Raw genomic sequence first — 22,632 nt, 5'->3', positions numbered from 1 at the left:
CGACCCGTAGAAATTTCAAAAAGTTTCAAATAGTTCTTCGTTTGTTTATTTCTCTTGGAGAGAGTTCACCTGGAGCACTATTCTCCGTAGGTGTAATACAACTAGCACTTTCTTTTGGTTTCTTGAAGTAAAAATGTTTATTTGTCTTGATTAGTTACTGACCCTGTGCTTTTTTACTTGCCGAATCGAGCCCACAACGTGCCGAAGCGAACTACACCACATTATTGTAAAACTGGCATTTTTCCCGCCATATTCTTTACAGCCCAGTATCAGCTGACGGCTCTTGAAGTAATTCACGAAGCTTTCGAAATTTTGGATGACCTGCGTCTGGTGCATAACCGAAAATTGCACTTTCCGTTGTTATCAGGTTTGCACCCATTCGTTCAATGGCTTTCAAAGCATATTTCCTGTCAAAATAATGAGAGAATTACAATCATTGCATAAGCATAAGCATAAGCAACGAATGTAAAAGAAAGAGTTCATACCTGTCAACCATGGTACGAGAAGAGCAGGCATCCACAACAACATGAACATTGAAGCCTTGATCAATCAAATCAATTGCTGTGTGACGAATGCAAGCATGAGCCTCAATTCCACAGAGAACAACAGTGTTTATCTGGCAAGAAAACACAATATGTCATACTGGAGAAGCAAAATTCAAGATTAAGCATTACATGCTTCAGTTCACCCTTTAGGTGGTTCATTAACTCAGGAGTCATCATCGAGAACTGGAGTTTTTCAAATTTGTCTTTAGAATACTCGGTAATATTTAGTTCTGGCACAGTATGCCCTAAACCTTAAATGCAATTTTGTGTGACGTAATATGAATAACAGTCATCGTGTCGGCTAAAAAAAGATCTACGGTACCTTTTGGATATTGCTCAGTGTAAACCACTGGAATATCCATGATTTTGGCGGACTCTAAAAGTTTCTTGCTGTTGGCTACAATTTGTGGAAAGTATTTTATGCTGCTTGCAAATTTTTCTTGCATATCGCAGACAAATAAGGCACTTTTTTCGACAGGAAACCGCCCTAATAGGAGCTTATTCATTTTTCTCGCGTTACAGGTAGCGTGGAACGAAGACTGATTTGCTTTTAGATTCTTCAGGTAGAAAAATGTGGAAGAATCGTCAGGTAGTCGTTTGACAACATGCTATTGCCTCCATCTAGAGGTGGGACCAATCAAGATAATGTTTGATCGATAATTCCGTTTCTAAATTGAAATGGATCTCACCTGCGTTGTGCGTCGTGATATCAAGCTATTAAGCAAGAGAAAATGCAATTTCTCTGATGCAGTTTTAAACCCTTCACAATTCGTCGACATTTACCCAAATTCGGAACTAACAGCTTCCTTCACCATCGCTAAAAACAAAGAAATTGGAGTCCAGTGTCAAGCTTGTGATCTTTCAGCCTTGCATGTGAGTAATTTTTTTACATTATGGTTACATGGTATTGCTTAATCAAAATTATAGATAAACACAGATAGCGCTTCTACTGAGAATCGAGGTATTCATCACAAAGAAGGTGGTTGGCCCCGTGATGTTAATCCACAGGAATCCGATCAAACGGCCCGTTACCGTAAGAAGATCGAGAAGGATGAAGCCTATTCACATGCAGTGCTCCACCTTGGACAGGTTGATGCGTAATCTCATGCAGTATAATTTGCGAACTAGACTAAATTTTTTTTCTTTTATAGCAAATGGAACACTACATTAAACAAAACAACGTCTTTAACATCTACGAAGACTATTTTACTGACGTTCCGGATGTGTTAGTCGTGTTGAAAAATCATAGAACCTCGTTACCTTTCATTAACCATCTCTATTCTTAAAACAGACCAACCCCAGACCCGAATCCGCTCAGAACACTTCACCTCCTAAAGGATCCATCACCAACACGACGAGCAGTTACTGGGCTTAGCTGGAGCCCAGATGGAGGAACAAAATTGGCAGCTGCGTATTCAGATCCATTTTGGAAAAATCTTTTTGATCACAAAGACAATGATTCCTACATATGGAATATTGGTACGTGTCTCCCATAACGTAGTTTAAACGAAATACCTTCCTATAGTTATTGATGTACATTTATTGGGTCGATAGAAAGAGCTGTGCAACCGGAAATTGTACTCCGCAGTATGAGTCAGCTTCGCTCAGTTTCTTTTAATCCGCGTGACCAACACATTTTAGCCGGTGGATCGATCTATGGCGCCGTAGGAATATGGGATGTTCGTAAAAGTCAGGGCCCAGTTGAATGCGTTCCGATCGATGTCGGCCATTCGGAGAGTGTCACATCAATAATCTGGAGTAATTCTAAAGCCGGAGGAGAATTTTTTTCTGCTTCTGGAGATGGACAAGTATTACCTTAAACCCCGAAACGGCCGAAGAATAAATTTTTTTTTAAATATACATTTTAAACCAGGTGCTTTGGTGGGACATGCGGAAACTTAATGCACCAATTGACGCACTTGTGCTCGATCCCAGCGCAAGCCCTCGTCCCGAAAACGCCCTTTCTGCTTGTTGTCTCGAGTACGACCCTTCCATGCCGAACAAGTTTCTAGTTGGCACTCGTCAAGGTATTATAATTAGATCTTTTTTTCGTGTTCCAACTGAATGATTAAACGTTCCTCCTTACCAGGTATTGTGATGAATTGTAACAGAAGGGCAAGAACAACAGCAGAGCGAATTATGTGTCAATATGAAGCACATTTGGGTCCGGTACACGCTCTTCATCGCCATCCGCAATTGCCCAAAATCTTTTTGACAGTTGGCGATTGGACGACCAACATTTGGACAGAGGATATTCGTGATTCGCCTATTTTAACTTTAAGGTTCATTCATTTTTATAAATTTATTTTTTTAGCGAAGTAAATAACACAGTTTTTTTTTCCGGCTTCAGGAATCAGAACGTCCAGCTGTTGGCCGGAGCATGGAGTTACACGAGACCCTCTGTTATATTTACTGCAGCAACTGACGGTGCTCTTTATCTATGGGATATTTTAGCCCAACGCATAAATCCTACTTTGTGTTCACAAGTTAGAAGAACCATTTCATTAATATCTTTAAAATAATCCAATTTAACACATTTTCAACAGGTCAGTGAGTCCCCGCTACTTAGTTTGAGTACCCAAGAACAAGGAAAGATCATGGCTGTCGGTAGCAAAGATGGGCGCTTGTCAGTCATCCAAATAAGCGAGAACTTATCAACGGTCACTAGGAATGATAAAGCTGCACTCACCTCGGTAAATTTAATGAGCTACCACATTTTTTCTTTATGTTTTAACTCAGTAAATCAACGTTTAGTTACTGGAAAGAGAAACACGACGAGAAAAGACTTTGGAGCAGAGGAGTAAAGATGGAAAGAGTAAACAGGGAGCGAAGGCTTCCATTGTTTTTCATATGGCAATTGCTTCTGTGGCGGCTGCTTCGCAAGGCTCTTTGGCGGTTCAGCAACCTCAATCACCAACATCTCCCTCAAAGAAAATGTTTGCGAGTTTGAAAGAGACGCTGCAGTCGCTGCACAGTAAAGAAAACACAAGCATCGGAGAAAGTCATGAGGCAACTGGTATCGAACCATCGATTGATATGATGGCAGCGATCGATGGTCAGGGAACTCAAATCAATTTGTCAGTTTCCCACCCAATGGAATCCACGGTCGATCAACATTTGCAGACAGCCGAGGAGGCGTTTTTTGAAACCATGGATCAGGTATACATTACAATTATGAAATATGACTAATCATAATCGAACACTTTGCAAAACACAGGATATCCTGTCCCGTGGAATGGAAGAAAAGCAACAGTCGTAACCTTTATATTTACCTTTTAATGGAAATGGTTTGTTTGCATTTTGCTATTACGATTTCCATGCCAATCCCACTATTGTCTGATCTAGACTGGCATTAGAAACCCGATAAAAACAAGTTTATTTATCTTGTTTATTTCAACACAATATTTAAAAAGTAGACAACGGGTGTAACGAAGATAAGCCCGAAACAAAAAGCGCCAAATACAATGCCTTCAATGGCAATTGGCATTTCGTGATGGCAACCAACTGAATTTCAAATTCCCGCGCCTGAAGAACGTTGGCTCTTATTAACATCAAACTAATAGGGGACAGAAACTATTGTTATGAAACTTGCGCCATTGATCCGGCGACAACAATTGATATAATTTTAATATGAGAAGAAAAGCAATCGACGTGGAATGGTCATGCAACGATAACCGAACATTGACGAGATGCAAAGTAACACCAATTTCCAGTACGTTAGTTACTCAAACATCTAGTGTTTAAGAAGATTATTCGGACATTAGGCAGACGTAAACTAGTCTAGTTAGAACAAAGAAAGTCAGACTCAAGAGAATCCATAATAATAGGGAGAAAAAAGATCAAGAGACGTGGTTCATCGTTTAGTTACGAGAGCCACCAACTATAGCTAAGATGTATAAGAAGATGTTAATAATGTCCAGATAAAGATTTAGTGCCGCGAAGATGTACTCTTCAGGAGAAATCGAGTATTTGTGTTTGCCACCCAACATCAATTGGGTATCGAAAACTAGATAGCAACTAAAAAGAAGTGCCCCCAACGAAGCGTAAACCAGGTTGATAACCTTTCCTGGGATGCAAATAGCAACAATGCCAAAAATGAACAAAACGATGACACAGACAAAAAGAATCCCTCCGCAAGCAGTAAAATCCCATTTCGTTTGCATGGCAAATACAGTCAACGCAAGACATACGGCCGTGCATATACCGGCAGCAATTAGCACATCTTCCGACTGTAAAGATAAAGATTACTTAACAGGTGGCGAATAAAATTTACTCGTATACGAAAAACAACGTACCCTATAGAGGGACGATACGGCTCCAAGCATGAAACCTTCGCACGCAGTGAAAAGCCCCAATAAAATGATGTTCAAAGGCCAGCGTCGTCGAAAATCGTTGCAACAGGCAAGAACGATTAATAAGATAAAGGTCATGGTAAATGCTATCCACCACATTTCAGGATGTTGTCGAGAATATAACTTGACGTTCGGTTCGTACACAAAAAGAGAGATGAAACCCACTGTAATGGCTAGCTGAACCATTAAGATCGCGTACACCTTCCTGTGACAGGATCAAGACGGACGTGGGAAAAATAAAGAATAACATTAATACTATTAATAAATATTGGTTCATTCATACCTCACAAAGGCCATACGGACAGATTTTTCCGAAAAAGAAAAGGCGGCATCGCCGAGTCCTCCAGATTCGTAATCTGCGCCACCGTACATATTAGCTGAACTTGGGGGTGGTTGTGGATTATGAAGAGGTGGGTTTTGATTGTATGGGGGTGGAGGATCTGTCATAATAGGAAACAAAAAAACAAACATGATATCACAATTTATCGGTAGACAGTCACAAGCAATGTCGGAATGATAAGTGAGGATGACTAACCACCTTGATCGACAGGGACAGACCAGCCATAGCTTGGTTGTCCAGGAGCGGGCTGAGAAGGGTAAGTTGGGTAGTTGGGTTGAGATGCCATGTTTTATAAAGGAGAAAAAACCTTCCCTAAGCAAAATGCATGAAATTAATCACAAGAAAGCCTAGCAATATATTGAATGATAACATGAAGATATAAACCACGATAAGGACATTCAATGTCTTTAAAGATAAGATTGATTGTTCAGTAACAGGTAAGAGGTGATACAAGACAGAAACAGACGTCGATATAACTACGTGGGCATGGGCTCATGTCGTTGCCCAGTTAATATTGCTATAAAACTAACATCCATGACCCTTCTAGAAAGCCCAGTGACGTGCAAAGGTAACTGCGGACGCAATGATACAACTAAGGAAACACTTAGTGCCAGCAAAGCCACCATATGAAGTAGCTCAAATTCGATGAATCAAACTTACTTCGCAATTGATCATTAACCCACTCAACTATTCGATGGGATTACTGTTACAACGAATACGCGATACGTCATCCAAAATTCCAAAACAACCAAACGATTATACGATTGCACAAGACGATGCCTTCGCTGCATTGATGTAGGCCTGACACTCAACACATTTTCCTGTGCGCATGTATTAGCGTTTTCATTAGACCACTAGGTGGCTAATTCGTACAAAACTATAAGAATTTCTTTTTGTAGTATTAAACTAGCACCACACCCCGGTGATTATTTGTCATATAGAAAACAAATATTAAAAAGTATGAATAGTTGAATAAAAACGACAAATAAATCATTAATTGAAACTTATTTTTAACAAATAAATTGGTAGCATAAACGAATTCGCTTATCGCGAAAGGCAGTTACGAGTTATAAATTTTCGTTGGAGCCACTTGTTAAACATCCTAATTGCCAGGGCCTTCCTGTTTAACAGGGTTGGGATCAATCATATGTTTGAGTCTGAGTGTCCTTAGTGCAGCCGCCCAGAGAGGATAGAGTTAGTAAAATAAATCGTAAATTTCTAAATCGAAGATGGCAAAGAAATCCTATGATTTGTTGTTCAAGTTACTGCTCATCGGGGATTCGGGTGTCGGAAAGACATGCATTCTTTTCAGATTTTCCGACGATGCATTCAACACAACTTTCATTTCTACAATTGGTAAGTCAGTGCTTACTTTTCAATCGACTCCTCCAAGTTCCCAGCCGCACCCCTGTCAAAGATGTTTTCACATGATTGCATTAACCGTCGGTCTTGTCGTAATTGTAGGTATTGATTTCAAAATTAAAACTATTGAACTTCAAGGAAAAAAAATAAAACTCCAGATATGGTATGGCTATATGACTTTATTTAGAGGTCTTTTGCATTTAAGATGTTTTGATTTTAGGGACACTGCTGGCCAAGAACGATTCCACACCATCACAACTTCTTATTACCGTGGAGCAATGGGTATCATGCTTGTATATGACATCACCAGTGTGAAAACATTTGACAATATTGCAAAATGGCTCAGAAATATAGACGAAGTAACATCTTTTGTTCCTAGGGAACAAAGATAGATGAAAACAAGAGAATGTTTTTTTTTCATTACCATTTGTTTGCAGCATGCAAATGAAGATGTAGAGAAAATGATTCTTGGAAATAAGTGTGATGTGGAAGATAAAAGAGCAGTCAGTAAAGAAAAAGGAGAAATGGTAACAATAAATTACCTAAATGTTTGATATCTTTGTCAAATTTTTTATGGAATATAATTTCAGATTGCCAGAGAACATGGAATTAGGTTTATGGAAACATCAGCCAAAGCAAACATCAACATTGAGAGTGCTTTTTATGAACTGGCCCAAGCAATCCTGACCAAAACTTGTGGACGGGAGCAGACTGAAGCGTTAGATCGCGTTCCATTAGAAGGGGGACGCAATGACCGCCAATCGAATCGGTGCTGTTAGTAGAGTTAATAAACACAAAATTCTTCTTCAATTATTAAGCGCCCAATTAAACATGGATGTGATCAACGTGGAAGTTCCATGCGATTCGGCCGGTCATTTTTGTAATCAACAAGGAAAAGAAGAAAAAAAATATTGTTTCTCCTGTTTCGTCAAAACGTTCAAAAGATTATACAATTGAAAGCTGGCGACCGAGTGAAGAAACTTCAAATCCGTCTAACATGTCTTCTTTCACCTGATTAAAATCTAAGTAACAAAGGTTCAAATTTGGCAGTTGGCTTTATTGCTCGACTCAAAAATCCGATTTCCATTTTCAATAATCTTGCCTTGTACCAAACTACTCTTTAACGGTCTGTGAAAAAATTTCTTCTTCTCCGAATTTATTTCAATACGTGGCATGCCACGAAAATTTTTCCTCTTCTTTCTGCATGGGTGACTTCGTTGTTCCAAATTAAATTGATACAAGAAAAGGCGACCTTTCCCTACTGTTGGCCCTGTAACCTGCTGCGCTTAACCACAAATTCATTCAAAATTTCCACTTTTTTTTTGCTGAATCTTATCGCTGAAGCTTGTAAATACAGAGCCGTTTTTCGTAATAACCAACAACCCATTCTTTTCTATCGCTATCGACAATATAAGCTAATTAACTTTTCCTTTAAATGCTTATCTCGGATAGGATCGTATTAATTGGAACTTGATGACGTTTCGAATGAATGCCTATCCAGTTTAGCAACCTTGTCGACAACCATATGCAAAGCAAGCATTGCCTTGTCAGCTGTTTTTCATGAAACTTTATTGTGAGAGCTACTTCATATTTCTTAATATTTTAGGAACCCGACCGATAAAGAATCGACTTCCGCCATATTTCGTCTTCATGTAGAGTTTTATCGCGAAAAGGGTTAAGAAGCGGCAAAGGAACTTTGTTTGGTTCTCTCTACTAGATCCAAAACGATATCCACTCTTCTTATCATCGCAATTAAGTTTCGGAGCCCAATAGAGGCCATAGTGGATAATTAGCAATTCGTTGGTAGTTACTAGATTGTCTTCTTATAATTATCTTGACGACTTAGGGGGAACCTTTTTGCTGTTTATTTTGTCAGCCATTAACTGTTCACTTGCGATATTTTGCACAAAGTTTGGCCTACATTTGCGCCATTCTTCAATATTTTCGGATAGAGAATTCCCATATCACATACAATGAATGAATGGTCTCTGTCGATATTCTTCAATACGTGTCGGGTATTCGTTTTACGAAATAGAATACTTCCTTGTTGAAGCTACAGTCGACTAACCACGCCTGATAAGTTCCTGCATCTTACCCAAAATCAGGTGACACATTACACATGATTGAGGTGATTAGAACCGTCATAGGGAAGTAGAAAAAGTTATGCTTCTCAGACGTTTAACTCTGTTATCTTCAAATTTTCAGTGTTTTTTCCTTTGCAGTTTTACTTTTTATTCATTCGTTTTGAATTGGTTCCAACGATGGATTTGCGTTCGGGAACTGGCACCGCCGTTTTTGAAGCAGACGAAATTCATGAATCAAAACGGAGATTCTTAAAATGCAAATTCATGAAACTCAGTCGGGAACTGGAATTCCGCCCCTCTGAACCAAACCGGCTGCTCGCTATCGTGTGCATTTGTTTAACGCCAAGTCTGGCAAGGGAAGAGAACGAGGCGCTAATTGTTTAACTTGTTTGTCGAGCATTGGTTATAGCTTAGGGAGTCATTGAGATCAGATAAATTGACAGCCATAGATAAAGGTAGGGACTTTGCCCTTTGCAACATAATCTACGAAAAAACCATTTATGAAATATAACATTCTAAAACCTCCTGTCTGTATTTTCAGCTTCATTCTTGGCATATGCTTTCTTCAGTTCAGTCTCTGAGGATGGCAGCTACCACAACTGGTGCAAGGTATTTCATATTTCATCCTTCATAATAGAATGGTGTAAAACTATATTAATCAGAATTAATAAATAGAATAATTGCTGTTTTCATAGATGGGCGACATGTGCCATTGAAGCCTGTAAGGCTGGTGCAGAATCTGATTCTCGCTTTGATGGAGTGGTTTTGGTTTCTGATTCTCTGAACAATGCATCAAGTCATGCTGAACATTTGCTGAACCAAAGCAAAGTAATACAGTAATTCATAACTTAATGGGTTTGTACGTTTCACTTAAACACTCATTGAAGGTTGATGCTGCCTTTGAAGAAGAGGGAGGTATTGTGGCAACTTCCCATCCCTCTGGTAGGACAGTTTATGCCCCACTTGGTGCTCTCAATAAAGACTTCAGTGATGTCAGAAGCTATGGAGAAGCTGCTGAAAAAGGAATCAAAAGGTAACTATCTAGTTTTATGTTTTCAGCAAGGTGTTGCCTTGATTTATTCACCAGTTTGGCATTTTCCATTTGACTTTAAGGGCACTATCAGCTGGAATCAAACGGCCTTTGCTTTCGCTGCTTCCCGTTGCAAACAACCCCATGTATAAGCATGGGAATCTAGTCAGCGTATTGGGAGCGCTTCAAGCATTATACGTGGTCAGTACTCGATGTGAATTATCCCAACGAATATCGTATGATAAACCCAATTTCTGTAAAGCCTTTGGAAGTTCGGGAGTGTCGTCCCGAAAAAGCCCATAAAGCTGAAATGCTTGGCCTGGACTGTCCAGCTGCCGAGTCAGTTCGTAAACTTGCATTGGCATTGGAGAACGGAAGGTAAAAAAATAAGCCACTTTCTTTTTAAGCCGTTGGCTGGCCTCTCTAGTTTGCCATTTTTAAAATAAAAAATTCCTTTAGAATTGCTGGGAGGGATATTGGTGGGTCCGACCCGGAAAGAATGGCTCCTCCTCTAGTGGAAGAATACATCCGGGAACTGTTTGATGGAAGTTCAGTTAGTGTAGAAGTGATCTCTGATCTCAAAACTATTGAGAAAGAATATCCATTATTTGCTGCTGTTAACCGTTGCGCCAATGGTAAATAAATTATATATTAGATAATAAATTGATTTGATTCACAGTCGGTGTTTTGTTCAGATGTTCCTCGTCATGCTGGACGAATCATCTATCTTCGTTACAAGGGGTCTGGCCCGATTACGAAAACCATTTATTTGGTTGGTAAGGGTGTTACCTACGATACCGGTGGCTGTGATATTAAGGCAGGAGGTGTCATGGCTGGCATGCACCGAGACAAGTGCGGCTCAGCCGCTGTCGCTGCATTCATAAAAGTGGTTGATGAGCTGAAACCAACTGACGTAGAAGTTGTTGGAGCGTTAGCCATGGTACGCAATAGCGTTGGATCAAACGCCTACGTCAGTGATGAGATTATCACTTCGCGTGCTGGTGTTCGCGTTCGTGTTGGAAACACGGATGCGGAAGGAAGAATGGCTATGGCGGATGTTCTATGCAAAGTACCAAAAATGAACTGTGCCATCTTTCTAAAACCCTATTTGACGTTCTTTTTGAACTTCCACAGTTGAAAGAAGAAGCAGTGAATGCAGTTAATCCTCAACTAATGACAATTGCTACACTCACTGGACACGCTTACTTGGCGGTTGGTGAACCGTACTCCATCATTTTAGATAATGGGCCTGCGGCTCGCCAGGAAGTATCCAAGAAGGTACAGGAAGCTGGAAACCTTCTAGGTGATATGTTCGAGATCTCCACTATTCGCAAAGAAGACTATGCATTCCATAAAGGTAAATAGCGTATATTTTCGTTTACTGTTTTGCACTTCTTTGATCTACTCTTTCGTTGCAGGCAAATCCGAGTATGAAGATGTCTTGCAATGCAATAACTTGCCGTCATCCCGCACTCCACGTGGCCATCAAGCCCCAGCTGCGTTCATCATCCTGGCATCAGGATTAAACAAGGTAAGAATCTCGATATTTATTATTGATATAGTGATTGGAAATCTTTATTTAATTTAAAAGCATGGCATCGATGGAGCTGTGCCTCTTCCATTTTCGCATCTGGACATTGCTGCAGCCTCAGGACCGTTCCCTGGAATCCCGTCATCTGCCCCTGTTCTTGCCCTTGCACGTTACTATCTACCACAGTTTTTCTAACGATAACGTTTTGGAGATTATTTTGATTGCTAACTCGTATTTTCGTCCTTTACTGCAATCGAAATTAGTAGTCATACTTGTTACATTCAAGTCTTTTAAAAATGGGAATGATGAAGGGTGTAAAAGAAGAGATGAAATGAAGTAAACTAATCTTCTCTATTACCTTAAGGAATCCTTTCTAACGGGGGAACCTTGTTGGCTTCGCTTGTCAAATCTCTTGGTTTGACAACGCCGTCAGCCTAGTGGAAAATTGAACGTTAACAAGTGTCCTTTTTTCTCCCTTAGTAGATTTGGCAAGACCGTTCTCAAAGTTTTCGATCGATTAATTTATTCTTGGCGTTCAACAAGGTTGAGAAAATATGGACTTACCGTTGGCATAGTAACGACCAGATCTCCACTAGCCAGTGATCGCTGCGCCACGGACCTATCACTGTGTACCTCGGCCGGAAGAACCAGCTGTAAAAGTTTGCCCTTGATCATGACTCGAACAAAGGTAGGTTGAACGTCCACGTCTATCAGAGAGGTATCCATGTATCTAGTTCAAAAGAGACCTAAGTTTTTGCCGTAATTTTGAAGGGTGATAACATTGTTTACTTTGGGAGTTTTACAGTTAAAATCATAGCATTGTCTTCTTCTACTAATGTAAAACGGGCCTGCGCTTGATTAGAATTCAAAACACGACCATCTTTAGAAACGAGTCGGTTTATCTCCGGTTTTGAAGACGAAGAAACTGTTGTATTGCAACAATCTCTCTCACCTCGTAGCTGACGGCGTATTTCAGAGGCTCGTTCCATTGGCGGGTTGTAAGTTTCTGAAAGAAAGTAACAACTGCCTTTAGCATGCAAAGCCACGTCTACAATTTCCACTTGTTACTTATAGATTCTTGTTCCAAAATTTTTGACTCTATGTAATCGAAATCAGCTTTTGCCGCTAGCCGTTCAGTATGCAAAACAGGCACCCCGTCTAAACATTCCAATTGGGGCAAGATGCCAATGACATATGAACGATAAAACTTGAAAGCAGCACAGGGGTTACCGGTCAGGTATCTTTAAATATTCAAAAAATAAAATATTTACTAAATTTAGTTGTTGCCTAGAAATTGCGAGAAAGTGCACAGAGTAACCAAATATGTGGATCTTGCTTTTATCGTACATTTCGCGAAGGGCGTAGTTGTTGGTAAGAGAAGTCAAACTGCTTAGCTTTCGGATGCAGTTGAGTGTTAGATCTAGTTTCTCCAGCGACTCGCATCCTTCCAGATTTTCCACTATCTCAATTTTATTCAACGCCAGATTGAGATACTCCAAGCACTTCAAGCGTCGTACGTTTTCTGCGAGGGTGCAGCACATTTGGCGGCATGAGTTCTGCATCAAGTTATTCAAGGTTTTTTTTTTTCTTACCTATTTTGGAAATTTCATTGGCTTGAAGGTAGAGTATTTTCAAACAAGGACACCAGAAGTCAATGTGCTCGATTTTGCATATGTTTTGCTGGTGTAGGGCAATTTCTTCCAGGGAAAATATTTCCCCCTTTCGGCATGATTGTTCTGGGTTGAAAAATTTTTACTGACGTAAAAATATTTAAGTGAAACTTACCTCGTTATGCTCCGCTCGTTTGCGAATCAATTCACGTGTGACTAGAAATATTAAATAAAAAAATCAATTGTTCCCGTAAATACTTTGGAATTGAAAAGCGGGTTAAAACAGGAATGATGAAGCGGATACGAGTTAGAATTGCGGAAGACATTCTTTACATAGTTAAACAATTTGTGCATCCATTTTTGCTATAGACCTTCGAACTTGTGTTTAATATTTATGCCTTAACTTTTACTTACTCAAGGTTGGTTGAGACATGGTGAAACCTAGGTAAAAATTCACATTGATAAACAGCCAGTTGCTATTGGTTACAAATTAATTTTAAAGCAGACGACGTAAGTCTCTTTTTTTTTATATTCAAGAGGTAAGCGCGTGCAAATATCGATCCGTCTCGTCCAAGTTCGAGAAGTTTTTAAACAAATTTGAAAAGATTTTATAACGCCTACTTAAGTGATTGGGGAACTTTTAAGCCGGACCAAGAGATGGCTGGGAGGTTTTACGACCCTCCGAGTTCTGCCAGTTCAGAAAGGTATACAGAGTTAGAACATACTATTGCCAGGAGCTCTTCATGGATCTCCTTGTGATAATTCCGAAGTAGATCGAATTAATTTTACAATACATATTTTCTGAATTCAAAATATTATGTTATATCCTGAATACGATTTCAACGAATTTTTATTACTGATAGTGATGGTGGTGATGAATGGCCATTTAGCGATTCAGGCATGGATAACATCACTGAATCTGACACTCCAAGGAATGAAGGTGAAGCACCACTGTCACCTCAATTTCCACCTAGACCTCCTTCTGAAGGCTCTCAACCAAAATCTCCTAGATCTAGAAGACAAAGAACTTTATCACAGAGCGCTGCTGCCAAAGCAGCTGTAACAACAACTAACCAGGTACGAAAAATAATTACTTATACTCCACATTATTCAATACAATAACAAAATGTGGTAGGACTTTATTTTGAGGACAAAGGAACAAAAAACATTTTACACTGCTGGCAGGCCTCCGTGGTATAATTTCTCTGGACAACATGTTGAACCTTTTGTTATTGGTAGGACTCATTATTTCTAAAATGCCAAAAAAAGGTATTCAAAATAAATACTTTTTTGGGCGATTAAAAGGAATTTGCGGTGGAAGCGCCTCGGGCAAAACGACCGTGACAAATAAAATAATCGAATCGTTGGGACATCCTTGGGTAACTTTACTGAGTATGGACTCGTTCTACAAGGTGAACGTTTTTAAGCCTTTTCATCGTAAGAAACTACTATAACCTTATTATTTTTTCCGAAGGTTTTGACAGAAAAGCAGCACCAGCAAGCATCTAAAAACGAATACAACTTCGATCACCCAGACTCTTTCGATTTCGAGCTCTTATGGAAAACTTTGCATCGTCTAAAACACTTTAAAAGCGTTGAAGTTCCAATCTACAATTTCATTACCCACAGCCGAGAAACCAAAACGGTATGTCTTCTAATTTTTCGCCGATTTAATCGTACGCATTTTAACATATTTCTTTATTATTCCATAGAAAACCATGTATGGTGCTAATGTGATTATATTTGAGGGCATTTTGACGTTTTACAACCAGGAAATTTGTTCCGTAAATATTTTTTTTAAACTAATAGACAACGATAGTACCCTTTAAAATGAAAACTTTTATGTTATAGCTGCTGGACATGAAAGTATTTGTTGATACCGATTCGGATATTCGATTGGCACGGCGGTTAAGGCGTGATATCTCTCAGCGAGGACGTGAACTTGAAGGAGTGTTGAAACAGTATAGCTCATTTGTCAAACCGTCTTTCGAGCACTATATTGCACCTTTGATGGCACACGCCGACATTATCGTACCGCGAGGTGGTGATAATGAAGTTGCAATAAGCCTTATTGTGCAGCATGTTCAGACACAACTGCAGTTGGTGTGTACTAATCACTCATAGAAAACAATTTTTTCTGTTTCCCTGATGCATTCTTCTTTCTTAGAGAGGTTTCAAGCTAAGGCCCATCCTGGCCAGTGCCCAAGTGGATCAACCACTGCCAAATTCTCTTCACATTCTGCCCTTAACTCCGCAAGTCAAGGGCTTGCATACATTCATTCGTAATAAAGACACTCCACGTGATGAATTCATCTTCTATTCCCGCCGGCTTATTCGATTGACCATTGAGTTTGCTCTGTCTTTATTGCCATTTAAGGTAAACTCCCGCTATTTTGGTATTCCGGTTCTTTTCTTATAAATAATTTTTTGCTTCATGTAGGACACCGTGGTAGAAACTCCACAGGGAGTGCTATATCAAGGGAAACGCATAGCTACGGATAAAATAGTTGGAGTCTCCGTTTTGGTAATTCCAAGAAGTAATGCTTGATAAAATGCCAGAACATCGTGCATTCGTTATATTTTAAGCGAGCCGGCGAAACTATGGAACAAGCACTTTCAGAAGTTTGCAAAGACGTCCGCATCGGGAAAATTCTTATTCAGAACAACATCGAAACAGGGGAACCTGAGGTGACAGTATAAAAATGATTGACACACATTCGTAGCTAACTAGTTTTATGATTGATCAGTTATACTATCTTCGTCTTCCTCGTGACATTAAAGACTATCTAGTCATACTAATGGACGCTACCGTGGCGACGGGAGCTGCGGCCATGATGGCTATCCGAGTACTCCTTGATCACGACGTCCCAGAGGAAAATATTCTAGTCGCTTCCCTACTGATGGCGGCCTCCGGTAAATAAGAGAGGAATAAGTTACAATGGAGTTGTTTCCTATTGCATTACTTTTTATGAACAGGTGTACATACGATTGCCTACGCTTTTCCAAAAGTTCGAATTGTTTCTTCAGCAGTAGACCCAGAGATAAATGAGAAATTTTTCGTCAAACCTGGCATTGGTAATTTTGGTGACCGATACTTCGGCACAGGTATGTCGTTATATTTTATATGCCTTTTCTCCAGTATTTTGATTTGGTTTTGTCAAATAATGTGTTCATTGGATTCATTTGTTTTCAGAACCACCTAATGAAGCATAAAAAATTTCTGGCCATGGACTTGGATAAATCTCTAGCCTACCTTTGTCATTGATTGCCCTCTATATGGTGCAAGAGACCTACTCAGTACTTATAATTTCCTTCTCTTATTAAAAAATTGTGATTTAAAAGAAATCTTACAGATTAAAATCTGGACCAAACAGTCACGAAAGACTTGATTTTGTCTTTTCTTATTGTTTTCAATCAGTCAAATCTGGTGTTTTTTTTTTTACATTGAAAAAAACTAAAGTTTTGCTTCCCTCCTATTTTTAGTTTATACTTTAATTGATTGATGGTGGAAAATCCGTGAAAATAGAACAAGAATACACTTTGTGTTGGTGTGTTAGAAATGACTATGATTTGATTCCGAAAAAGATTTAAGATTCTTAAGAACAAAATACGGGTATGTATAAACCAATTACTCGCATAGCAAGCTAAGCCTAAAATTTTAGAAGAGTAACTTAGTCGCCAATTTTCAACAAGATGAAAATGTTTTGTTTATCAACATGTTTTCCTTGAGCCGCTCTGCGATCTTCTTTTGTTTTCTGAACAGGCTATACCACTCCAGACCGAATCAGGGTTAAAACGTTACACACCGGCAACTAACCAATAACTCGATTGGACGTTTGTCTTATAAGTTTCAGTTTCGTATACGAAGATTGTGAAATCATTTGTATTTTAACGTTCATGGTTGTTTTTTCTCGTTGATTATATATCCCCTAAATATTCGCCATGAGCTGTAATTTTAACGGCCAAAGGAGCAAAGATGAGGAACTTGCCATGTGTGTGACTTAAAATTTTATTGGATACTTAATTAAGATTGCATTCCATAATAAAAAAATTTTCTAGTATGTTTTCAGAAGCGATGGATTGGCAAAGTGTTGCGACAAACTCTTCAGAAGAAGTTGTTATTTACCCTGTCAATGGAGGACACCGATCTGGTAGCTCCCAGATCAAAGTTAAAAACATAGTTGATTCGGCTTGGGATAAATCATTTCATTGGGGAAACCTGGTTGCCACTCACTTCAAGGGTCAATATTTTGCATATGCCCTGACAGGTTATTTTTCAATAGTTTTGTGGTTGTGTATGTACGTAAAAAATTCTGTTTTCTCGTTTAGTTCCTGGTAAATCGGCTGGCATGGTCCGTGTGATAAGAAATGGTAGCACTGATCGGATCCTATTGAAGGGTTTTCGTGGTTTTGTTAGAGATCTTTCATTTGCTTTCCATGAAAAGAGAATACTTGTGGCAGCTGTGGATGAATGTGGTTACCTGCTTGTGCATGAAATTGTTGGATCAACTGCTCAATTAATTTTGCAAGTTAACCCTGATGGAGTTTCAACTCCCAGTGATTGTCATCGAGTAGTCTGGTGTCCATATGTTCCAGAAAATCCCAAAAGTCCTGGTCAGTAATCTTTGAATGATTTAAAAATGATCAGTAATGAAATGTGCTTCGTAATGTTACTCCGGTGTAGACGAAGCCAATGACGGTTGGCGAAATGATGCCGATGATCATGCATTGTTGCTTGCCTCATCACATGACTGCCGTGTGGAAATATGGCATCTGGGTCACATCAATGGCACAGTCACTTATCCCACTGTGACAACTGGAGCTACCCAAATTACTTCTTTTGATGATGCTGTGGTTGATATCGCATTTTCCCCAGACTCAACTGCGCTTGCAGTCGCCAGCCTTGATGGCTATGTCAGATTCTTTTTGGTAAAAATATTTAATATTATTTTATTTTCAACTTGCGTATGTTTTGTCTTATTTAAAGGTGAATACGAAAAAAGAGGACCCTAAAAGTCTGCACAAATGGCAACCCCATGAAGGCAAAAGGCTCTCGGGTATCATATTTTTGGATAATTTAAGCCATCCAAACATACGAGAGTAAGCAAACTGTTGACTTCCACGTTTTATCATTTGATTCGATTTTATGTATTCGCTTTTAGGTGTCCATTGTGGAAATGGGCCGTTACATCTGCCGAAAACAATACCGAATTCAAACTATGGTCTTGCGAGCTATGGAAATGTCATCAGACCATCCGTTTTAAGTCGGATGATAACACACCCATTGTCCAAAAAATGACACTGGACTTGTCAGCATCCTACCTTGTGATATCTGATATTCACCGCAAAGTGAGTACATCCATTATAACTTGTCATTTCTTAATAAACATTTTCTCATTATCGTAGGCCCTTTACGTGATGCATATAGAACAGGAACAAGACGAAAAACATACATTGTTTGATGACGGTGGTGATGAATCACTTAAAGCTGAAGTACCGATCGTCTCTAAAGTGAGCAGCATCACTCAACTCTTGCTACCATTTTCGGCTATTAGCGTTGCCATTCGTGAGGCCTCCGTGAGACCACCTTCTCAGCCCATGGGCGATGAAGATTTCGATGGAGACGAAAAGGCTAGTAAAGTGGTAGTGAAGATGTTAATCGTGCAACCCAAGTCGTTGCAAAAATGCAAAGCCGTTTTCGAATTGGGTACCTCAGTCCCTTTGGGTGAAGGCATTGGAACTTCTTTTTCCACGATCAACACAACGTCAGAGTACGAACCTGTAAATGTAGTTAAAACAGCAGCATCTACCACCAATCATATCAACCTGTTGACTCCTGATGCCTTCGTTTCGCCGGCCAAAACAAACACGGACTCGCAAAAGCAATCATTAGTGACATCACCAGTCACAGTGAGTCCTTTACCGCCTGCACCCAACGAAATTTTGGCGCTGTCGAGTCCACGCCGACCGACACCCGAGGTCACCTCCTCCACTACACCAAAACGGAATGGTGTCCCCAGTGGGGGTAGCAGTCCCAGCCGTGAAGTTGAAGAAATCTTGGGCACAAGACCTCTGACAGAAGGCTCCATTGAGTCGCCTGATACTTCTTCGGCCACTGTCCCTACCGGCCCGGCCCTTCAGGAAGCCTTATCGGCCTATCCAATTGCTTTATCACCGGCTTTGGTGCGTACAGCCTCTGCCAATAGCAAAGGATCATCCCCCGTAATGGATAAAGTATGGCGTCTTTTTGAACTTTTGGTTACGGCCATTGTAATTATTTGGGCACCTCTTCTTCTTCAATCTAGCATAATGCACCATCTGTTCAGGAACCGCTATGCACTTACCCCACTTCCGCTGTTGCCGCTCCTCCTACTCCCTCTTCCGTATCTGCGGATTTAAACGGCAGTTTGCTGGAACTGTTTAAAGAAGCTCTTGTCGTTGAAGTAGTTTCGCTTTCTTTTTATAATATTACAGATGATTTAAAATTTGATTTAATTTAATATGATTACAGCCCCAGGCTTCGACAGCGCAAGCCACATGGCCATCCGTTCTTCCACCGCTGGGCATTCAGCCATTGCAACGGCCCAAAGAGCCAGCAGCACGTGAGACGGATGCTGGAAGCTCTGCTCAATTGCAAATGATGCAGCAATCGCTCGATCAGTTGGTTCAATTAGTATCCGCTCAGCGAGCCGAACAGCAGCAATTGAAGAACGAAATAGCTGAATTAAAATCCGAAATGACGCGGATGCAATCACCGGCAACTGTCCAGCCGCCCTGGATCTCCCAGATGGAGTCTACACTTGCAGTTTATTTCGACAGGCAATTGAAAAAATTGGATGAAATTAATTCTCCGTCCAAAACTCAACAGGTATTTGTTTTTCCCTTTTTTTTAAATTCCTGGATAAAAATTTGCTTAATGGTCCATTTGTTAGTCGGTGTCCAAACTCCAGTCTACCATCCGTTCAGAATTTGAGAACAAAGCGCACACTTTAGAACAAAGGAGTGTCGATTTTATTCGCAAAGAATTGCAGTCGGTCATTGCGACCGAGATGCACAAACTGGAACCTGTGCTGAAAAACACGACCCTTCAATTACTGACGCAATTGTCTCAAAACAAAACCATTGTCGATGCCTACAGCCAAGCGACGTCGTCGGCAGCCGTATCGGCCATGAATCGCGGATGCAAAGAGGCTATTGCATCTCAGTTGCTTCCTTCGCTGGAGGGCTCGTTCCACAGCCTTTTCACCCAGTTGCACACGACGTTCTCCAAAGGCATTGCAGAATGTGAGCATTCAATTAGAAATGACTATTCAGAAAAGATTTGCATCACGCGTCATTTCAAAACAAATAACGTTACCTTCCCAGTTGTGCGCAATATCGAGAGCAACCTGGAACGACATCGAAGGCTGCAGGACAAAGAGTCGACCGCCCAACTCAACGCTACCATGGATAAGATAGCCGTCGTCCTGGATCAAGTCCGGCAGTCCATATCAACCGATACAAAAACAGAGTTGAAGAAAATATCTCATGAGTAAGTCTTAATTAATTTTCCTGGAACACACAAGAGTCTGATTTTTATTTCTGGTTTCTATTCAGATTTCCAGAAAAAGTTCGAATGCTTTTAACTCCTGTGATCCAATCCGAAATGCAGCTTGCCATCAAGGATCAGAAATTGGCCTTAGACGGAGCCTTGTTGGCAGTTCATGTAATGCACCTCCATATGCTTACGATCTTCGTTGTAATCTCATTACCCATTCATGTAGGCGGCACAAATCCAATCCCGCGCAGTGACACCCGCAGTTGTAGAACTAACACCAGCTGAACTTCAAATCCAATTGAAACACATGATTCATGAGGGACGATTATTCGAAGCTTTTCAAAGGGTAAAATTGCATCATTTATTTTTTTTGCAATTTTATTTTGCAATTTTTTTATCTCATTTAGGCACTCTACATGAATGACTTGAGCATGGTGATGTTTGTTTGCGCTCGGGTTGATGCGCAGAAACTCTTTTCTGTTAGTCCATGTGTCTTTCCGCCACAGATCTTGTTGGCTTTAATCCAACAGCTTTCAGCAGATCTTGGCACATCTACAGAATTGAAATTAGAGTAAATTAAATTTCAGATAATTTTTTTTTAAAGGAAGGATGAGATAAAGAAATGTATATTGCATGACAGGTACCTTCAAGAAGCCGTGATGGCCGTGGATTTCCGAGATCCCATGATCAAGGAACACTCACCCAAGGTGATGCCTCAATTGGTGGCCAACTTGCAGGCGCAGGTGGCGAGCAACCCAAGCGGTCCTTTACAACGTCAATTGCGTTTGTTATTGCGCTGCGCAGTTCCATTGGCCAAACAGGAATAACAAAAGGAGCCAAAGGAAACAATATCTTCAATGACGTCAACGAATTGGGTGCGCATGTCTTTTCTTTTTCTTTTTTACGCGTATAGAAATCGGTTCCGTTCATTTTGCGTTTGTGCGTCCATCCCTCATTTTCCATCGCTGTACAAGCTCAATTTTTTTTCGCTAGATAGAACATAAGAAAACCCATGCTTTACTTAAATAGTGGAAAGCAGCATGGCCGATCCACGTGACTCTATTTGTGGGTTCGATTGCATTTGGGGGAGTGTAGTCTTAAACCGCTTATTCCAATTTTTTTTTTGATTTATTATTCGATTCTATTGCCTGCATTTTTTTCTCCTTTATCTCTTTGTCCATCATCTTGATTCTCATTATTCTTTTTCGCACAACAAAGAAAACAATTAACTTGGAGGCGATGCGATCTTTAAACTGAGAAAGACGTGGAAATAATAACAAACAAAAAAAATACAAGGAAATTCAATAAGATAGCGCGATGATTGTATGTAACTGGAGACGGTTATGTCTTTTGAAGGACGTGTTTTTCGCGAAAAGAGAAACAAAGATTAAAAGAAAATGCGCACTTACTGTAATTGAATAAGAAGCAAGTTTAACCAGTCTGGAGGTCATGCCGACTGATGACGCCTCGCTTGCCCAAGGATTTGTTGTGACCCAAGAATCCAACATGTGGATTTTTTTTCTTTATTTTTAGATTATTCTCCATCACATATAAGGATATGGGAATAAGGAACACATTATCGCTTCCTAGTGGGACAGTAAGAAATGCGTGTTGGAGTTTTTTATCACGTTGCAACAGCGGCGAGACCGCCCCAGAGATGTTTTCTTGTCTCTGTTCCAGACAGCCTAAAAAAAATTCTTTTTTCTTTAAGTGATGTTTGAACCATCACGCCATTGATTGTGATTGGTTCATTCAATGAGTAAGGCGATCGAGTCCAATTTTTTCGTGTGTGAGTAATGCGATAAAATTAAATTTTTTTACATTTTTGGGGAGGCGATACTTTGTTGTTGACTTGGTATTGTTGCGTCACGTGAAACTCCGCGGGAAAAAAACATGAAATTGGCGTCTCGACGCCAACGTCAGCAGTTTATTTTCGCTTTTTCCTGCGACCCCAAAGTCCATTTTTATCATCCCGCCAAGTCACTCTTCCAAGATCGTCAACCTCCTTTTTATTCTTTTTTCTGTGTGTGTGTGTCACGTTGCTCTGCGTTGCCGTGTCGCGTGCGGGAACGTGGAAACACAAGTCACGGGATTGTGTGTACAGTTCGTATTCATACATTGTTGACATCGATGTGCGGCTGTTGTTGTTTTCACAACTTTTGGACTCGCATACGTTTATTTATTTATTTTCTTTAATGTAGTCCACACACGATAGTAAAGTATCTTGCGTTACAGGTTCAT

General features: G+C 40.1%; 8 protein-coding genes across 14 annotated transcripts; 5 read left to right on the top strand and 3 right to left on the bottom strand.

Annotated features, from left to right (window-relative positions):
• Positions 1-30: 30 nt before the first annotated feature.
• LOC130695583 (isochorismatase domain-containing protein 2-like) lies at positions 31-1,151 on the bottom strand. The gene is made up of 4 exons (XM_057518746.2): positions 868-1,151; positions 675-796; positions 486-616; positions 31-407 (listed from the first exon to the last, which is right to left on the bottom strand). Exons 1-4 carry the CDS (start codon positions 1,049-1,051, stop codon positions 257-259), a joined length of 588 nt encoding a protein of 195 aa, XP_057374729.1. The 5' UTR covers positions 1,052-1,151; the 3' UTR covers positions 31-256.
• LOC130695558 (dynein intermediate chain 3, ciliary-like) lies at positions 1,093-3,913 on the top strand. The gene is made up of 11 exons (XM_057518703.2): positions 1,093-1,418; positions 1,473-1,634; positions 1,697-1,770; positions 1,837-2,024; positions 2,100-2,353; positions 2,419-2,572; positions 2,635-2,827; positions 2,896-3,031; positions 3,092-3,238; positions 3,300-3,704; positions 3,763-3,913. The coding sequence occupies exons 1-11, from the start codon at positions 1,224-1,226 to the stop codon at positions 3,802-3,804; spliced, it is 1,950 nt and encodes a 649-aa protein (XP_057374686.1). The 5' UTR covers positions 1,093-1,223; the 3' UTR covers positions 3,805-3,913.
• Positions 3,914-3,919: 6 nt separating this feature from the next.
• On the bottom strand, positions 3,920-6,032 carry LOC130695577 (protein lifeguard 1-like). Of its 2 annotated transcripts, XM_057518737.2 has the most exons (5): positions 5,898-6,030; positions 5,436-5,549; positions 5,181-5,337; positions 4,841-5,102; positions 3,920-4,774 (listed from the first exon to the last, which is right to left on the bottom strand). In XM_057518737.2, exons 2-5 carry the CDS (start codon positions 5,521-5,523, stop codon positions 4,406-4,408), a joined length of 876 nt encoding a protein of 291 aa, XP_057374720.1. In that variant the 5' UTR covers positions 5,524-5,549; positions 5,898-6,030; the 3' UTR covers positions 3,920-4,405. The 2 variants fall into 2 exon arrangements, with proteins under 2 accessions (XP_057374720.1, XP_059352154.1); XM_059496171.1 differs by lacking the exon at positions 5,436-5,549 and having other exon boundaries at positions 5,898-6,032.
• Positions 6,033-6,385: 353 nt separating this feature from the next.
• LOC130695581 (ras-related protein Rab-10-like) lies at positions 6,386-7,911 on the top strand. Its single transcript, XM_057518744.2, has 5 exons — positions 6,386-6,593; positions 6,702-6,762; positions 6,820-6,958; positions 7,037-7,126; positions 7,190-7,911. The coding sequence occupies exons 1-5, from the start codon at positions 6,467-6,469 to the stop codon at positions 7,376-7,378; spliced, it is 606 nt and encodes a 201-aa protein (XP_057374727.1). The 5' UTR covers positions 6,386-6,466; the 3' UTR covers positions 7,379-7,911.
• Positions 7,912-8,929: 1,018 nt separating this feature from the next.
• LOC130695561 (putative aminopeptidase W07G4.4) lies at positions 8,930-11,601 on the top strand. Its single transcript, XM_057518710.2, has 11 exons — positions 8,930-9,138; positions 9,225-9,292; positions 9,379-9,511; positions 9,571-9,716; positions 9,797-9,914; positions 9,976-10,091; positions 10,173-10,348; positions 10,409-10,782; positions 10,848-11,070; positions 11,132-11,244; positions 11,305-11,601. Exons 2-11 carry the CDS (start codon positions 9,240-9,242, stop codon positions 11,437-11,439), a joined length of 1,587 nt encoding a protein of 528 aa, XP_057374693.1. The 5' UTR covers positions 8,930-9,138; positions 9,225-9,239; the 3' UTR covers positions 11,440-11,601.
• Positions 11,066-13,426, bottom strand: LOC130695574 (dynein axonemal assembly factor 11-like). The gene is made up of 8 exons (XM_057518734.2): positions 13,269-13,426; positions 13,030-13,070; positions 12,837-12,963; positions 12,592-12,766; positions 12,313-12,485; positions 12,034-12,250; positions 11,809-11,974; positions 11,066-11,678 (listed from the first exon to the last, which is right to left on the bottom strand). Exons 1-8 carry the CDS (start codon positions 13,285-13,287, stop codon positions 11,604-11,606), a joined length of 993 nt encoding a protein of 330 aa, XP_057374717.1. The 5' UTR covers positions 13,288-13,426; the 3' UTR covers positions 11,066-11,603.
• LOC130695559 (uridine-cytidine kinase-like 1) lies at positions 11,776-16,291 on the top strand. Of its 4 annotated transcripts, none has more exons than XM_057518707.2 (13): positions 11,776-11,932; positions 13,718-13,931; positions 13,990-14,089; positions 14,160-14,266; positions 14,329-14,499; positions 14,567-14,638; positions 14,706-14,957; positions 15,022-15,231; positions 15,295-15,378; positions 15,441-15,542; positions 15,602-15,767; positions 15,831-15,959; positions 16,048-16,291. In XM_057518707.2, the coding sequence occupies exons 2-13, from the start codon at positions 13,755-13,757 to the stop codon at positions 16,065-16,067; spliced, it is 1,590 nt and encodes a 529-aa protein (XP_057374690.1). In that variant the 5' UTR covers positions 11,776-11,932; positions 13,718-13,754; the 3' UTR covers positions 16,068-16,291. The 4 variants fall into 4 exon arrangements, with proteins under 4 accessions (XP_057374690.1, XP_057374689.1, XP_057374687.1 ...); XM_057518706.2 differs by lacking the exon at positions 11,776-11,932 and adding an exon at positions 12,779-12,819; XM_057518704.2 differs by lacking the exon at positions 11,776-11,932 and adding an exon at positions 13,374-13,558.
• Positions 16,292-16,631: 340 nt separating this feature from the next.
• LOC130695593 (enhancer of mRNA-decapping protein 4-like) lies at positions 16,632-21,701 on the top strand. 3 transcript variants are annotated; one of them, XM_059496164.1, is made up of 15 exons: positions 16,632-16,846; positions 16,914-17,122; positions 17,184-17,468; positions 17,539-17,783; positions 17,842-17,954; positions 18,017-18,203; positions 18,261-19,088; positions 19,181-19,297; positions 19,366-19,722; positions 19,787-20,138; positions 20,220-20,385; positions 20,451-20,559; positions 20,618-20,737; positions 20,799-20,962; positions 21,032-21,701. In XM_059496164.1, the coding sequence occupies exons 1-15, from the start codon at positions 16,797-16,799 to the stop codon at positions 21,216-21,218; spliced, it is 3,489 nt and encodes a 1,162-aa protein (XP_059352147.1). In that variant the 5' UTR covers positions 16,632-16,796; the 3' UTR covers positions 21,219-21,701. The 3 variants fall into 3 exon arrangements, with proteins under 3 accessions (XP_059352147.1, XP_057374740.1, XP_059352148.1); XM_057518757.2 differs by having other exon boundaries at positions 16,633-16,846; positions 19,160-19,297; XM_059496165.1 differs by lacking the exon at positions 19,181-19,297 and having other exon boundaries at positions 16,633-16,846.
• Positions 21,702-22,632: the final 931 nt, after the last annotated feature.

The sequence above is a fragment of the Daphnia carinata genome, chromosome 7 (assembly GCF_022539665.2).
Source record: "Daphnia carinata strain CSIRO-1 chromosome 7, CSIRO_AGI_Dcar_HiC_V3, whole genome shotgun sequence".
NCBI lineage: Eukaryota > Metazoa > Arthropoda > Branchiopoda > Diplostraca > Daphniidae > Daphnia > Daphnia carinata.
The sequence above is the reverse complement of the archived record's forward strand: the minus strand, read 5'-3'. Positions and strand labels throughout refer to the sequence as shown.

What these genes read in the sequence shown, in the direction of transcription:
- LOC130695561 (XM_057518710.2), top strand. Translation starts at nt 9,240, where the DNA reads ATGCTTTCTTCAGTTCAGTCTCTGAGGATGGCAGCTACCACAACTGGT. An exon ending in CGCTTCAAGCATTATACGTG is followed by an intron (nt 9,915 to 9,975) that starts GTCAGTACTCGA and finishes ATTTCTGTAAAG; the next exon opens with CCTTTGGAAGTTCGGGAGTG. An exon ending in AGACTATGCATTCCATAAAG is followed by an intron (nt 11,071 to 11,131) that starts GTAAATAGCGTA and finishes CTTTCGTTGCAG; the next exon opens with GCAAATCCGAGTATGAAGAT.
- LOC130695577 (XM_057518737.2), bottom strand. Translation starts at nt 5,523, where the DNA reads ATGGCATCTCAACCCAACTACCCAACTTACCCTTCTCAGCCCGCTCCT. An exon ending in GTCTGTCCCTGTCGATCAAG is followed by an intron (nt 5,338 to 5,435) that starts GTGGTTAGTCAT and finishes CTATTATGACAG; the next exon opens with ATCCTCCACCCCCATACAAT. An exon ending in GTCCGTATGGCCTTTGTGAG is followed by an intron (nt 5,103 to 5,180) that starts GTATGAATGAAC and finishes ATCCTGTCACAG; the next exon opens with GAAGGTGTACGCGATCTTAA.
- LOC130695574 (XM_057518734.2), bottom strand. An exon ending in TTTGGAACAAGAATCTATAA is followed by an intron (nt 12,251 to 12,312) that starts GTAACAAGTGGA and finishes ACTTTCTTTCAG; the next exon opens with AAACTTACAACCCGCCAATG. An exon ending in TTAACTGTAAAACTCCCAAA is followed by an intron (nt 11,975 to 12,033) that starts GTAAACAATGTT and finishes CTTTTGAACTAG; the next exon opens with ATACATGGATACCTCTCTGA.
- LOC130695593 (XM_057518757.2), top strand. Translation starts at nt 16,797, where the DNA reads ATGAGCTGTAATTTTAACGGCCAAAGGAGCAAAGATGAGGAACTTGCC. An exon ending in CATCCCCCGTAATGGATAAA is followed by an intron (nt 19,089 to 19,159) that starts GTATGGCGTCTT and finishes TCTTCAATCTAG; the next exon opens with CATAATGCACCATCTGTTCA. An exon ending in GAGCCTTGTTGGCAGTTCAT is followed by an intron (nt 20,560 to 20,617) that starts GTAATGCACCTC and finishes CCATTCATGTAG; the next exon opens with GCGGCACAAATCCAATCCCG.
- LOC130695558 (XM_057518703.2), top strand. Translation starts at nt 1,224, where the DNA reads ATGGATCTCACCTGCGTTGTGCGTCGTGATATCAAGCTATTAAGCAAG. An exon ending in CAGTGCTCCACCTTGGACAG is followed by an intron (nt 1,635 to 1,696) that starts GTTGATGCGTAA and finishes TTTCTTTTATAG; the next exon opens with CAAATGGAACACTACATTAA. An exon ending in ATCCTACTTTGTGTTCACAA is followed by an intron (nt 3,032 to 3,091) that starts GTTAGAAGAACC and finishes CATTTTCAACAG; the next exon opens with GTCAGTGAGTCCCCGCTACT.
- LOC130695559 (XM_057518704.2), top strand. Translation starts at nt 13,512, where the DNA reads ATGGCTGGGAGGTTTTACGACCCTCCGAGTTCTGCCAGTTCAGAAAG. An exon ending in AGTTCTGCCAGTTCAGAAAG is followed by an intron (nt 13,559 to 13,717) that starts GTATACAGAGTT and finishes TATTACTGATAG; the next exon opens with TGATGGTGGTGATGAATGGC. An exon ending in TGACCGATACTTCGGCACAG is followed by an intron (nt 15,960 to 16,047) that starts GTATGTCGTTAT and finishes ATTTGTTTTCAG; the next exon opens with AACCACCTAATGAAGCATAA.
- LOC130695581 (XM_057518744.2), top strand. Translation starts at nt 6,467, where the DNA reads ATGGCAAAGAAATCCTATGATTTGTTGTTCAAGTTACTGCTCATCGGG. An exon ending in AAAATAAAACTCCAGATATG is followed by an intron (nt 6,763 to 6,819) that starts GTATGGCTATAT and finishes TTTTGATTTTAG; the next exon opens with GGACACTGCTGGCCAAGAAC. An exon ending in GGCTCAGAAATATAGACGAA is followed by an intron (nt 6,959 to 7,036) that starts GTAACATCTTTT and finishes ATTTGTTTGCAG; the next exon opens with CATGCAAATGAAGATGTAGA.
- LOC130695583 (XM_057518746.2), bottom strand. Translation starts at nt 1,051, where the DNA reads ATGAATAAGCTCCTATTAGGGCGGTTTCCTGTCGAAAAAAGTGCCTTA. An exon ending in CACTGAGCAATATCCAAAAG is followed by an intron (nt 797 to 867) that starts GTACCGTAGATC and finishes ATTGCATTTAAG; the next exon opens with GTTTAGGGCATACTGTGCCA. An exon ending in TCTCGTACCATGGTTGACAG is followed by an intron (nt 408 to 485) that starts GTATGAACTCTT and finishes TTATTTTGACAG; the next exon opens with GAAATATGCTTTGAAAGCCA.